We start from the raw sequence: 14,077 nt of genomic DNA, 5'->3' as shown, positions 1-14,077 counted from the left end.
GAGTGTCTTGGAACCGAAAAAGGTGATCAGTCCTTACTTGAGTGGATGAATAGCACTGCAAAGGGACCTGTGTTGAGAATGTAAATGAATTGTTACCTTCATTTTGATTTCTGGGGCAGGCAAGCCCTGTGGAGGAAGCTGTGATTGGACTCTCATGGATGTGCCCCAAACCCTAGATATCTTAACTGGAAGGGGATAGGGATAAATGTGGGGAGACAACTAGCTTTGGAAAATGTACTTAATCTCTGTTGCTGCTAACAGAGGTGCCCACATTGATCACCATCAGCTAAAACTGGGATTCCCAGTGGGTTTTAGGCTCCATCTACACTATATGGTATTTGTGTGCCCTAACTGCTTCTGAGGCATGAGAACAATGTCAAATCAGTACAGATTTCTGTGCAGAACTGCAGCATACAGCATTGATTTATCTTTCAAACTGAGCAGCTTTTGTGTGAGTTAAGAGGCCTCTACTGGCCAAGAAGGGGGAAAAGCAGCTTGCAAAACAAACTAACATTTTGACAATCATGTAGGATGATCAAGTGGTGATGGAGCTCGTGCAGAGAGCTCTGGGAAGGAGATCAATGTTCTGCAATCATGTCAATCTGCACTAACGTCAGTTAGTGGCCTTCAGAGAAATTATGCTGAACTGGTAACACAGGAATTCAGTCTATAATCTCACTCAAAACACCCTGGAATAAACACCTCTCGTTGCTGCCAGCTAACCTGGCTCTCTGAATGTTGACTGTGGAGAATCCTGTGTGAAATGAAAGGGGAAGAACTCACCATACACTGCAATAGTCTTTGTGTCCTGAAGAATGGTGTTTCCTGCTGAGACCTGAACGGTGATGGTGTTCATTCCCTCCACAGAAAATGTGAATGTGATGCTCCCTTCCAATGTGATCAGTGGCTGCAAATACATCACAAAAGGCGAAATTAAGTTAATTTGGCTGGAAAGGAAAAGCAAAAATTAGTTTGGCTCTCTAACTTTTTGGAATGGTTTGGGGAGTTAGTTCCAGATTGGAAATTTCAGACTCAGGAGGGGCCCTGTGTCATGGCAGAAATTTTCTAGAGAGATTACACAAATCCCAGACAGGGATGTCCTCCTGAAGCTCAAAGTAACCCATAATTTCCAAAGGAACTATGTTATAAGAATCCAGTAGTTCCTTTCCACTTAGCATGTTGGTTGTTCTGGATCCCATGTTAAAATGCCCATGTTGGCTCACTCCCCAGAGAGGCCCAGATCCTGCTGTAAGGATTTGCAAGACTCACTGCTCAGCTATCACCCTCCTTTCCCAAATCTAGTGCCTTGTTTAAGGTGACTCAAGAGGGTTGTCAAAAGAACCAGCCAAATTAAGATTTCACAGTTGTTGTCCCATGTTATCCTTAGATACAGAGACATTGTTTTTGGAAAGTGCTGATGCTTGAGAGGACACAGATCCCTTTAGCTATGCAACCAGTTTATCAATGAGTTTTGTCCTCCAGCAGACTCTGCCTTAACTTCTGTTTTCACTTCATTAATGAACTCTGGGTGAAATCTTCAAAGCGCCCAGTATTAAGTCAAACTGTTGCCATTGTAGTCTATAGTAAAACTCTCACTTCAATGAGAAGAGAATCAGACCAACCCTGATCACTTACGAGCTTAGGAGATCAGAGGGAAGGTTAAAAGGTGACAATCACAGCCTGTAAGTACCTCTAGGGGGAGATGATTGCTGGTAGTACAGAGAGTTCTTTAATCTACACAAAAAGGCATAGCAAGATCCAACAGCTTGAATCCCAGACTAGATAAATTCAGACTACAAACACAGTGCATGAGTTCAAAGCTCAGGATAATTAGCTGTGGAAAAATAGTTGGGGGAGATTGTAAGAAGGAGAAGCAATGAATTCTCCAACATCTGAGGAAAATTATTAATGCAAAACAAAGCCAACAAGAAGTTAGGTTCTGCTTTAGTCACAAAGAGTTAAATAAAGCAGAAGGTACTGATCAAACTCTCCAACCTGCATTATACAGGAGAGAGTCATGTGTGATTATGAAGGTCCCTGTTGGCTCTACAAAATCCATGACAATCTCTCCCCTCAGAAACTAATTAGGGTTTCTGGGTACTTCAGCCACAATTTTATGTGAAGTAACAGTTCTAATGTCTGTGAAGATTTACCAAGACTGCAAGCACAGAGACAGCAGAACGTGATGGATGATGCTCTCATATCTGAGCAGAGCCCAGGGGCAGGGAGGCATGTTGGGAACCATTTCATCCACCTGTAGCAAATGATAATACGGTCCTTTTGCACATGTGGTTTAGCATAGGGTGCTTGGGCTCAGGATAGGTCAGTTCCAGATATAAAAACAGCTTCAGCTTGAAGTTATTTTCCAAAAAACAAAAAAAAAACCTGCTAAAGCCTCTATTTTTTTTTTCCTTTTTGTTACTGAAGAAAAGAGGGTGAAGAAAAACAGTAGAAACTCTTCCAGATTTTGGTTAACTATGTTCACCTTGGATGGAATGAAGGAAGAAAGCTATTGGTGACTTGCTTGAAATAGCAATAAACCCTGCAGCTAGGTCACAGCCACAAACACAAAGCACTACTTACATTTTTATGTTGGCACCTCAAAGAGTATCTTGGTCTTTGGTTTCTAGTTTCCTTGCATGTGTGACTATATAGAAGCATTCCCAGGTCCCTGTCTCCCTCCCTCTTCTGTCAGAGAGCTGCTCCAGGATTATTTTGACCTCAGTCAATCAGGAATACAAACCTCTGTGTTGTTCCCAAACCACCAGACGTAAGTGAGTGTTCCCACTTGGCTTGGCCACAGCACGGCTGTGGCATTGATCTCCTTGTTCTTCGTGGTGACAAAGGGCAGAGATAAGTGGACATGTTCCAAGGGGCCTGCAGAAACAGAAGCAGCAGGTGAGTCCTCCCTCCACCTGAAAAGTCAACCTGGGTGGGATACCCATTGGTTTAAGGAAGAAAAGTCTTCCAAATCCCCGTGGGACATGACAGAATGTTTTGGCTTGGTACCATTTCTAGAGAGGAAGACTTAAATCTGTGCCTTGGAGAACAGGAGCCACCCCTGAACCTGGAGCTGAAAAACTTGGACTCTACTGCATGAATATGTGGCTTAAACAATAGGGACAGAGCCCTGTTGTGTGAATATGGCCTTCACGGGGAAGACGTAAGAGAAATGTCCAGGACAAATGGCTACAGTGGATATGAAGCATCTCTGCTGATGAAAACTGCTATGATTTGGTGAACTTCAGCAGGAACTCTTTCTGAAGGCAGTTATTCACTGAGTGTCCACATTTTACTGTTACCTTATACTCCCTCCTTTTCATCAATAAACTCTTTTATTTCTTCAGTATAAACAGAACATAATTCATTCGACAAGTGACATTATGCCCAGGGTTACACATTTTCCATCTTCTGGAAACAGATGGGCTTTTGTTGTTAGATCTTGTTCTATAGATTATTTTTAAAATGTGTTCTGACTGTTCACTAAGTGAACAAAGCAACTGTCCTGAGTGACAGGAAAGAAAAATAAGAAACCTCAGGTGACATGGGGACATGGGTTCCCTACATCTACACATCCTGTATCTGTGAGCTCCCCAGTGATGGGAAGTACAGCCACAGCCTTGCATGGTTCATATGGGGTTGAGATACATTGCTAGAGAATTTTATGTATTTCCAGGGAGGATTTTTCAGGATATATCCCATGCATATATCACCACTGAGACCTTGCCTTTCAGCCTACATGAACACCACACACTCTGGAGAGAGCATCCTGTATAAGAAAACAGGCAGAGAGAGGAAAAAAAATTCCCAAATCAGACTGTATAAACAATACCAGAATAAGGGCCAGTGTTCCTGATTCATTACTGAAATGCATCTTTCTCTGGGTTGTGGACACAGCCACTGCTTAACCTGAAGCAGCCCAATTAAGAGTTATCCATGCTCAGATTCATCAAAGCCTGCTATACATCAAACCCTGGCTTATTTTGCCTTTTATAAGCACCAGCCAACACTCTTGAAAATTCATGAGATGCCACAATTTCACCCTTATGATTTTAATGGCATCCTCCTGCTTAGATCTGTTTCCATAACCAGGCTGCTCCTGCTTCCAGCAAGACCCTAAGACCTGGAAAACAGCAACTTCCTCAGCTAAATGCAGTGACAACTGTAAAGATGGAGCCCCTGCAAAGGCTGATACACTCCCACATAACTGCATTGCTGCTCTGAACAGATCTCAAATGATCCTGCAAAGCAGAGAATGCCCAGCATGTCCTTGGACCTTCCCCACACACTGGCTAGGAAGGAATGTGAAGGAATGGCTCAAGCACCCAATTGTGCCTGAGCATTTCTGAGCACAGCTGGGTCAAGGAGGCTGAAAAGCTGAGCTGCTTTCTGGCCAGCAGATGGGGATAGCTCACTCTGGATAGGCCCTCCTGCTAGGAGACTGCTTTCTGCCAGGTACCTTTGAAGATGATTCAAGAAAATTAATTTGTGAGCTTCATGCAGGTCATGGAGGCTGCAGACCTTCACGTGTCCCAGGAGAAAAAACCTGTGTGCAAGTGTCAGACCACCAAAAGGGAGAAGCTTCTCAAAAGGCTCACTTGCACGGATGATGTTATTCTGAAACATCCAGGCAAATCAATAACTTTCCAGGACAAGATTTTGACATGTCAGGACAGCTAAGAGACAAGCTGTTGGCTTGAGCAGTTTACATACAACAGTTTACACACAACAGTTTACACTGTCCATCCAACTCCAAATGCTCCTGTCTCACAATAACCTGCACTTCTGGATCCCTGGACAACTGCAGGAAAGGCACTGCTTCTGTGCACTGGCCACGTGGCTGCATCAGAATGAGCATGGGATGAAGGCTTTGCTTTTATCTTTGAGATCACAAGCACCAAGATTCAGTGCCTGCAGTTTTTTCCCTCAGGAAGAGTGCTGGCCACAGGTGGGGAAGGTGCTGGAAGAGCACATCTGGCTGCAGACACTCATGTACTCACCCTGTAACCAGGGCTGACCCAAACTATAGCCCTTCCCAAAATTCTGGATGTTCAGGCTGCACACTACTTTTCTGTGCACCTTACAGTACAGTGTGTGTGTCTACTTTAAGGACAGATATTTTTACAAAACTCTCCAAAGGCCAAGCTTAAACACCTCAAGCAGAATACTCAGCAGAGAACTGAGTGGCAGTGCAAGCATTCAAATAGGATTTAGAAGCTTTTATAGAAAAGGTGTTAGACTCTGGAGGGGGCTGGATTTACTGTACATCTCTGTCCTCAGCAAGTCTGTTGCAACTATGAGTGGCATCATGCTCATTTGTAACCTGTTTTAAGTCTCTAATTCTTGTCTTAGAATTATGTAAGAATAATGTAGAGAAGGGTGAGACATATCCCTCAGAGCTGTCACTTCTCCAGGAAGTCTGGCACATATAATCTGGGCCTGACAGCAATAATCACTCAGTGTTTAAATCCTGTCCTGGCATTACCTATGCAGGAACATACACTATCAGCTGCTAAGGCACAAAAACAAATCTGAATATTGTTTACTTCTTGTACAGCCTAAACAATCAAAACGGTTCATAAGCCTTCAGTGTCTCAAGAGAATGAATCAGAGCAGCTGTAGAGCAGGAAGACACTCTGAGTGAGTGAAGGCTGGACACCTGCCAGCCAAAGGTGTTTTTGAAGGGGGACATTCAGGAAAATATTTGCTTCTGCTCCTCTAGTCCTCCCTCATAAAAATGCTATCTCCCACAGTCATACCTCCCACTGTTCCCATCTGTTGATACAAGGGTGCTCTGTTAAAGAGCTGCTCTCTTACTCTGAAGAGGCAGCTGCTTTCATGCTGCATGGACTAACCCCAAAATGAGAGGTAAAGAGTATGGAATGTGCCAAAAGTATCTAGACAATATGTGGAGTTAATCTGGTAGAGGGTAAACAATATTTCTGTAAACATAACTTAATGTTTTGGAATCTCCTCTTTCCTCAGTTAGTCTGGCACAGAGGCACGCAGTTGAAAACATAAATAATAAACAAAAAACCCTCACTGTATAAAGAAAATTATGGCCCCAAACAAAATTCATTAGAAATGTTACAAAATTTCGATAAATAGCTTGACCTTCTGGGTTTATAACCACGTGCAAAATAAATATGATAGAATAAAATGTTGTTTTTATCCAACAACTTGGGATACATTTCAGTTGTAAATCAGAGACACATAAAGTAAAAAATCTAAAAAAAATTCAGAATAGCATTGTGAGGATAATATTTTTTCTTGCAGTACGAGTTAGTACAAAGATTTTGGTTCCTATGACAACAGAAACACTGAAATGCACTGATTTCCATCCCAGAGGTGGGTGTGTTTCATTAGAGGGCAAAACATGCACAAAGTAAAATTCATAGCTTTTAAAAGTCCTTAAAGATCCCTGGGTGTCTTTCTTGTTCTGGAAGTGTAAGCTTGCATTTCAGAAAGGGCTGGACAGTCCTTTGAGGTGCCCCAATTTAGACTACCCAAAATTAGAGGTAGAACATGGTTTAAAAAGCAAAAGTTAATGGTTAGACTCAATGATCTTAGAGGTCTTTTGCAACCTTAATGAATCTATGTTTCCTCTCAGTCTGGAACCAACAGTGTCTGGAGGACAGGTGAACACTCATCCTATCCCACCATTCTGGACCCAACTGCAACATTCCAAATGTCACCTCTAGCCACAAGTAATAATTTTTAAAGAGCACCAGAAGCTATCAAGGGGTATGAACATACATACATGTTACATGCAGGTAGAGAACAGCACTGTCAGAACCCAGGCTGTTTTCCACCAGCACGGTCACTCGGAATATGCCCACGTTCTGGTAGATGTGTTTGATCCCATCTTCTGTTGAGCTGAGGTTGGCGTATGACACAGCAATGCCATCTCCAAAATCCACCTGGATGAGGGATCTCTGCAGGTCTCCCTGTGGTGAAAGAGAAAAGATCTAAACAGACTCTGTTTTGCTTTTGAGAGACAGGATCAGTGGGGTGACCAAGACCAAGTGGGGAACAGTAACAAAGTCAGATGTAGCAGAGGCACAGTCTGCACTGACCTGCTAAAGAGCCCTCCTTTGTCTTACCTTTAAGCATCCTCACTCCCTATGAAATCCCCCTCTGGCTCTGCAGGGTGCTCATGCTGCCTGTGTTCACACTTGCTGGCTACTGCTGTGGAGCAACTGCACAACCTGGCCCACTGAAGCAGTGGCTACTGCCTGGACTGACGGAAAATTAATAGCTGAGGGCAGTTCATAAAATTGGCTGAAAGGACATTTCATTTGCTTTGGGTTTGTTTCCTCTTACTTTTCTTTCCTTTATCTTTTTTCCCCCTTCTTCCTTTTGAGAGAGAAACAGTCCTCTGGATTCCCAACTGGAATAAATGGTACCCATGTGAATGGCTGACATCAGGCAGGTTTCCACACCAGAAAGAGATATGTGAATGCATATGACTATAAGAGGAAGTTGTAACAGAAGTTTTATATTCCTCATGTTCTCTCAGTCTTTTTATAACTTGTGAAGGCAGAAATAGTGGAGGCTTGCCTGAATGGAAAGCAAAAGGAGCACCTGATGATGGCAAGAGCAACAAATTTTCCCAGATGCTCTCTTTTAATAGACTGAAGTGTTTTTACACTGCCCTGGCACCCTGCTGGAAGCTCTGTTGCTTCCAAATAGACAAGACAAAAATAACTGTGTTGCTCTGTTGTGGAGAATCCCAGACTGAAGGTATGGCAGGGGAAATGGTCTTAAGTACAGAGTTATGTCCTTTGTTGACCTGAGTTATTTGGAAGGTGTGCAGTTTCAAACATGATGCACTGCTTTGGGCACTCCTGCCTGTTTGACTGAGCCAACAGGACCCACCAAATGGGATATGCTTCCATAGCCAGAAGTGAACACACATGACCTCTGAACCTCTTTCAGAGAGCTGCTGGACTCAGACCAAATACAGAGATCTCTGAAGTACCCTTCGATGCTCTCCCAATTCATCATCCAGGTCCATCATCACTAGAGTTTAATTGTCTTTTCTTACTAAAAAGGAGACGATGTCTTCGGACAGTAAAGCCATACTGCTGGGACAGAAACTGTTCACAAAGTTTAAACTGTCCCACCATAGTGACCCTGCTGGATTTATCAGCTCAGGTTATTTGAGGTCATGCAGCTGAAGTCTGTTTCAGGTCATGGAATATTCCTCCACATATTTGTGGCAGCAGCAGAAGATGAAAAGTGTGACAGCCTTTTAGAATAGCCTTATTTCTGCAAGTGTCAAAATTTGTGGTCTAATGAACCTTTTTTTCCTCTTGTCTTCATTTTGTCCACAGCCATGAAACTCATGCTGTCTACAGGTGTAGCCAGGGAAAGGAGCCATTTCTAAGGCCTGCAAGATCTAAATTTCAGTTTCTAGGCAGAGATGATGCTGACAGAAACACTGAAAATCTCATTAGAGAAGAGCTTCAGCTGCTGTTCCCCCAGTCTTTTTCATTTGTCTTGGCCTTTCCTGTTTTAAAACCCTTTGAACTGGAAATACATTTTCCACTGAGTAAGATCCAAGCTATAACATTCCTCCGAAAATGCCACATTTTGAAAAGCTGACATTTAAAATTCTAGCTTAGGAAGCAGGAAGGAAAAGTCAGGAAAACAAAGAGACTGTGTTTTGACTCGTTCAAATGTTTTATCTGTGCCAGGTAAGCATGGGCAGAGTAAGACAGGAAGAGAAAGCAGATGAGCCAAAATCCAAACATTTCCACACAGCCCACACCTGATTTTAACCAACCCAGCTGTCACTGTCTCTGTCTCCAGCATCTCTCCAGAGCCACTTGCAAGAGGTTGTTTTATCAGAAGAAGTTTTGTTTTGCAACAATTTGACGCATATCCATATGTGTTGCTTTTTCCAGCTTCTCCTCTTCATTTCATCAAGCTCAATGCTCCACAATAGGGTTTTTCTGAAACTTTTAGCTCAATTAAGGAAGACACAGAACTCCCTGCATTACTTGCAGGAGACGCACACTGCTGCTGTTGGAGTGTTTTCATGGATTATTTCATTGTGTTTTCTTTAGATTAACCCCTTTCACTCTCTGGCATTTTCCTGCCACCAAAAGAAATCATTCATCAAAGTTATTTTCACTGGAACTGAATATCTACACATGGGATACGTTTAGTCTAGGTCTCTTTAAAGCATATTCTTAATTTTTAATGGGTACTTAAATCAAATTTGATCAAGAATTGAAAAACATCCTTTCCTTTGTAAATCCCTGCTTGCAGAGAGATGCTCTTAATTTTTCAAATGAGAAACTGAATAGAAAGGTGTCTTTTATCACGTCAAATAGCTTGATACTTTTCACATATATCACTTTTTTAACACCAAACAGTGAATTGTACTGATCACATCATTTATCCTGACTGCCAGTTGTACCAGCTTAACTCAGCTCTGAGCTCTTTCTATAGTACTAGATCTTCTATGCCCCACAGGAATCAATAACAGCCTCTCAGGATTATGCAGAATAATTCAACTTTTGTGACTGGAAGTGCATTACAAGACTGTAGTGCTGTGTGTCATCAGGAAGGCAAGGTCCACTTTCATACATTTTCATGAAATTTCAACGGAGAATTTAAAAATGCATGAAATGCTCTGATTTCTCCCAACCAACTTGTCATCATCATCAGAAAATGTAATTATAATTCAGATGACAGTGGCACAGAGGAGGGTACATACTGATCTTTCATCTGTGTGTTATTACAGGAGTGTAGTGTTGTTAGCAAGATAAACAGCTGTGATTCAGCATGTGCACTGAAAGTTAGGATGAAGGTTTCATATTTCCATAATCATTACTAACAAACTTGTGATATCAAAAGAGGGAGCACAGTAGGATACCACAAAAAAAATAACGAGACCATGCTTTTAATTACTACTAGCTTTGCATCTTTAATTTGAGTACATCAACAATCAAAACAATCCTAATGCTAAGCTCATCTCCAGAAACTTCAGCTGAGTTGAATACTGAATTGCACCCAACAACAGTGCTGAGGTGGGAAATACTAATGGAATTGTGTCCCCAGCAGGATCCCCAAGATCATTAAATGTACCCAAGATAGAAGGTACCTAGTAGAGCCACCTATCAACATTGTCATTTCAGAAAACCATGGCAGTCTTTAGGAAATTCAGGGCTTCATTTGTTTGTTCACATGGTAAGAGAGAGCTCCCTGAACTTATGAGCATTCACTACATAAATGCAAGGCATGGGGGGTATGAGGCAAAAAGCAAAGCTCTATTTTCAAATGAGGGAATAAAATATCAGAAAGTTTAAGTTTCTTATTCAAGGTCATGCAGAAGGAGCTCAGAGTGTGGTTCAGGAATGAGTTCAGATTGCCTGAATTCTAGCCTGTGGCCTGAAGTGTAGGAACAAATTAGCTTTCCCCACACATTAGTCTAATCCAAACATCATACAGCAGCAGCAAGCAGTTAAAAGCAAGCCAAAATCTACTCCCAGTGGAGTGACTTTGCCAAGTGAGAACTGAGACAGACCTGGAATGTCAAAGACTTTTGGCTGTCATTTTATCAAGATAAAAAATAAATTACAGGAGGCAGCTTCTCTGTGAATTATCTGTAATGAAACAGTCAAAGCCCTGAACCTTCCTGGCCTGAATGTCTTTACCATCCATTTCCTTAGCAAAGATGTGTGAGCAATGAGATGAAACATGTTTGAAAGCCATTGTGTTGCTCTGGAGGCTGCAGCTCACAGTGTCTCTGCTGAAGCAGCACAGCAAGCACGAGTGTCTGATGTTCATACAAATAACTCCAACACACAAATAACAACTGTGGTTGTGACAGGCAACAGACCCATGTCACCATGTGATCAGGCAGGCACACAGAAACAGCACACACTTAATAAAATCCCTCGATTTTCTACAGCAGAGAAACAAAATATGTCAAGGACATTGGGCTGAATAACTTAAGCAGGAAAAGTGCCTTTGTAACTTTGCATTCTGGTTTTCTTTTGTTGCTGTCCAAAAACAATGTAAGGATTCAGGTTTTTACCTGAATTTGACAACTTTGTTCTTGAATGCTGCAGTGTGAGAGGTACCAGCCCTGGGTCTCTGCATATAGCCCAGGCCAGGGTAAAGGATTAATCTTTAAACTGGCAGCAATTTTAGGCAATGAAAGATTTGCTTTTAAGCACAGCTACTTTTCTCATGTGCTGTCATGTAATGACAAAAATGCTGTTGGTATTCTGCTTATCTCTATGGAAATTTAAGAGCAAAATTCCCAGCTTAAGTATGATGCTTTGCTAATGAAACACTTCCAAAATACTTCTTAAAATGCAACACATGCTAGTTAGTAAAGGAAATACTGATACTTCCTGGCTATTGTCACACAGTGAAAATATCATGACAATTATACCCAGACTAACTGGACAAATAACTCAGCCAAACCTTTCCAATAATGGGACCATAAATATTAAATGCAAGGCGACCTTGCAAACAGTTTTGAGGAAGTCATACAGAAATTCTAAAAGGTGACAGGAGACTTAGATCACTTTTGAAAGAATTCTTATATTCAGATGATTTAAATATGAGCTGTTGGTTGGGTTTGCTTTTAATGATATTTATATGCTCCCAGATTTATATGCTTTACAGGAAAATTCCATGTGAGTCAAGGCTAGAGAAACTGGGCCAGAATCTCAGCTCTCAGAAATCAGCAATGCTCTGTGTGCTCCTGGGTTTGATTCCTGCCCTCCTTCCACTCGCACAGACTTCAGTGATTATTTTCTTTTGTGCCCTCTTCAATAGCAGAACACTTCTGAATGCCTTCTCCTTGTTTCTCTCTGGGCATCTTTTGCTCACATTGTGTTTTTGTCAGAATGCACAGTCGTGGCTCTCAGCATCTCCATAGGCACAACCAAGCTCTACAAGGAACCACCTGGTTCCTGTCCCTGAATCCCACACCTGAGTGAAAACATCAGCTTTTTACTGCTGCCATTTGTCTCTCCCTGCCCTTGTAGTCATCTGCCCCACTACAGGGATGCAGTGAATTTTCAGGGCCTCCAGTGAACCTGCTTCTACAGTTTGTTCCTCTTTTCAAACCCAGGTGCATTCCTGGATGGAGCAGAAAGCCCTAGAAAGATAACAGGAGTACAAATCTCAAACGAACTGTTGTACCTTGGCTCAGCAGCTTCTCTATTTTTTTCCTTTTTCGTGCAGATCAAGTGGAACATGGGCATGAAAAAAGAGAGCCAGGAGGCTGCAGTGCGTGAAACAGCTCTGCAGATTTGGAGGCTTCAAACAAACTGTCTCATAGGAGATGTTAGGATACAAAAGGAAAGGCCCTTGCTTTTTCACACCCCAAAAGATATCATCTGTCACTCACACTAAAGGAGGAGTCCTCACCAGGGTGTAACACTCTAAAATATTGCCCACCACCCCAGGGGGCAAAGGTTGAATAGGAAACGTTTTTTCACATGCTATTGAGGGAAAAAATATGCAAGGTGACATATCCAGTCCTTTTTAACTTGCCTGATGCCTTCCTCCAGTAAAAATGGAGTAGCACAGATTTTTTGGATACTGAACATCCTGGACTGTACTGCGCTATACACCTGTACAGGGCAGAACTATACCGAAATTGGCGAATTCTTGTCTTGTGATACCTTTGCCTTCTATGCAAGGGAAAGAAACTTCCCTTTGAGAAGTGGGGTTGGATTAAACAATCTCCAGACATCCCTTTCAACCTCAATTATTCTCTTTCAACCATCAATATCCATTCTATAAAAGGATGCTTGTTCTTTTGATGAGTTGTTTAACTTTTCCAGTGAGTGGTGTGATTTTTGTTACTGAAACAATTAAATTGGTAAACGCTTTAGTCTACAAGCAGTTTTGCTGCTAAAACTACATTTTATTCCCCTATTGCTTGCACACAGCTGGGCAAGTATTCCTCTTTGTTCAATATTTCTTCTCTTGCAACACCCACACAAAGTCATTGCCAGATTGGGTAAAATTCGCCCAAAGGTTTTGTTGGTTGCTCTTTATGTTGACAAATCGAGGAGCAGAAGGTCAAGATTCATCTAACAGGCAGAGTAATTGGAAAGGCTGGAGGTTGATCAATACTGTTTCAGCCCTCAGAGTGATTCCTAACCTCTTCCCTATCAGACAGACTGGAAGAAGAGCTCCCTTTAGATCTCCTCAGACCTGGCTCACTCACTCATCAAAACATTCCTTCTGTGCTTCTTGACACCCAGCATGAGACACCGTCTCATACTGGAGAAGGTGTTGCTTCCAGGCTCTGGTGCACACTGAAGCAGAGCTGCCAAAAAAGATCAGAATGAACAAAGAAGACAGAACAATACACAGGGATACAACAATGTCCCTGTATGACAGAGTGGTCAGAGTACTCTCAGATGGTGTGTGAGCTGAAGCACTCACAGAACAAAGAGCAGGACATTTGTCCTGAGTTTCCCACATTGTGGGTGATTGTCTCTCCCTCTAAATATTGGCGTAATTCTTTGATAGTTTTGTGACTGACTACTCAGATTATCCATCTCCTTCTCCCAGTCTGTTTTAAAACTTTGTTGAGAATAGAAAGGAGATGCAAAGGACACTTTTTAATTTTTATTTTTAAAGCCTAGAGACTGACCCTTGCTTTGGACCTTTTCCTTTTCATCTTTAAATGCAGAAATCAATAATTTAACCAGATGAAATTATATGTTCACACTGTTATTACAGCATCCCAGTAACAACGTTGTATGATTGTCAGTACTGATATAAAGTGACCATGTTTTAGAGAAAATAAACATTCAGGTCAAAAAACTGCTTCAGGTTAGATATGATTAATTACATGGTGCTGCCTTTACAAATCAGGACACCTGTTTTCTGGGGAAAGCATCAATTATAGAAATGTAAAAAAAATTTACCTTTCCCCACAGATGACATTTACTATGGAGAGGGTCAGAAGTAGTTTCCATGAATTCTGTAAGCTATAAAGGGATGTACATTTTCCCTTGGGGTTACAGCATATTTCTTTTAGGATTTATTGGCCAGTTACAGAGGAAAAAGTGTAGAAGTTTAAAGAAAT

At 41.8% G+C, this 14,077-nt stretch overlaps 1 protein-coding gene across 2 annotated transcripts in view; it reads right to left on the bottom strand.

Annotated features, from left to right (window-relative positions):
- The window catches only part of SORCS1 (sortilin related VPS10 domain containing receptor 1), a 255,662-nt gene that overhangs the window by 18,840 nt on the left and 222,745 nt on the right, over window positions 1-14,077 (bottom strand). For both annotated transcript variants that reach the window (XM_085064887.1, XM_085064888.1), the window contains exons 19-21: window positions 6,761-6,947; window positions 2,744-2,877; window positions 784-907 (exon numbers count right to left, since the gene is read on the bottom strand). In XM_085064887.1, coding sequence (XP_084921013.1) covers window positions 784-907; window positions 2,744-2,877; window positions 6,761-6,947 — 445 coding nt within the window. The remainder of the gene's footprint in view (window positions 1-783; window positions 908-2,743; window positions 2,878-6,760; window positions 6,948-14,077) is intronic.

This window comes from Lichenostomus cassidix, chromosome 6 (genome assembly GCF_008360975.1).
Source record: "Lichenostomus cassidix isolate B80296 chromosome 6, HeHo_3.0, whole genome shotgun sequence".
Classification (NCBI taxonomy): domain Eukaryota; kingdom Metazoa; phylum Chordata; class Aves; order Passeriformes; family Meliphagidae; genus Lichenostomus; species Lichenostomus cassidix.
The sequence above is the reverse complement of the archived record's forward strand: the minus strand, read 5'-3'. Positions and strand labels throughout refer to the sequence as shown.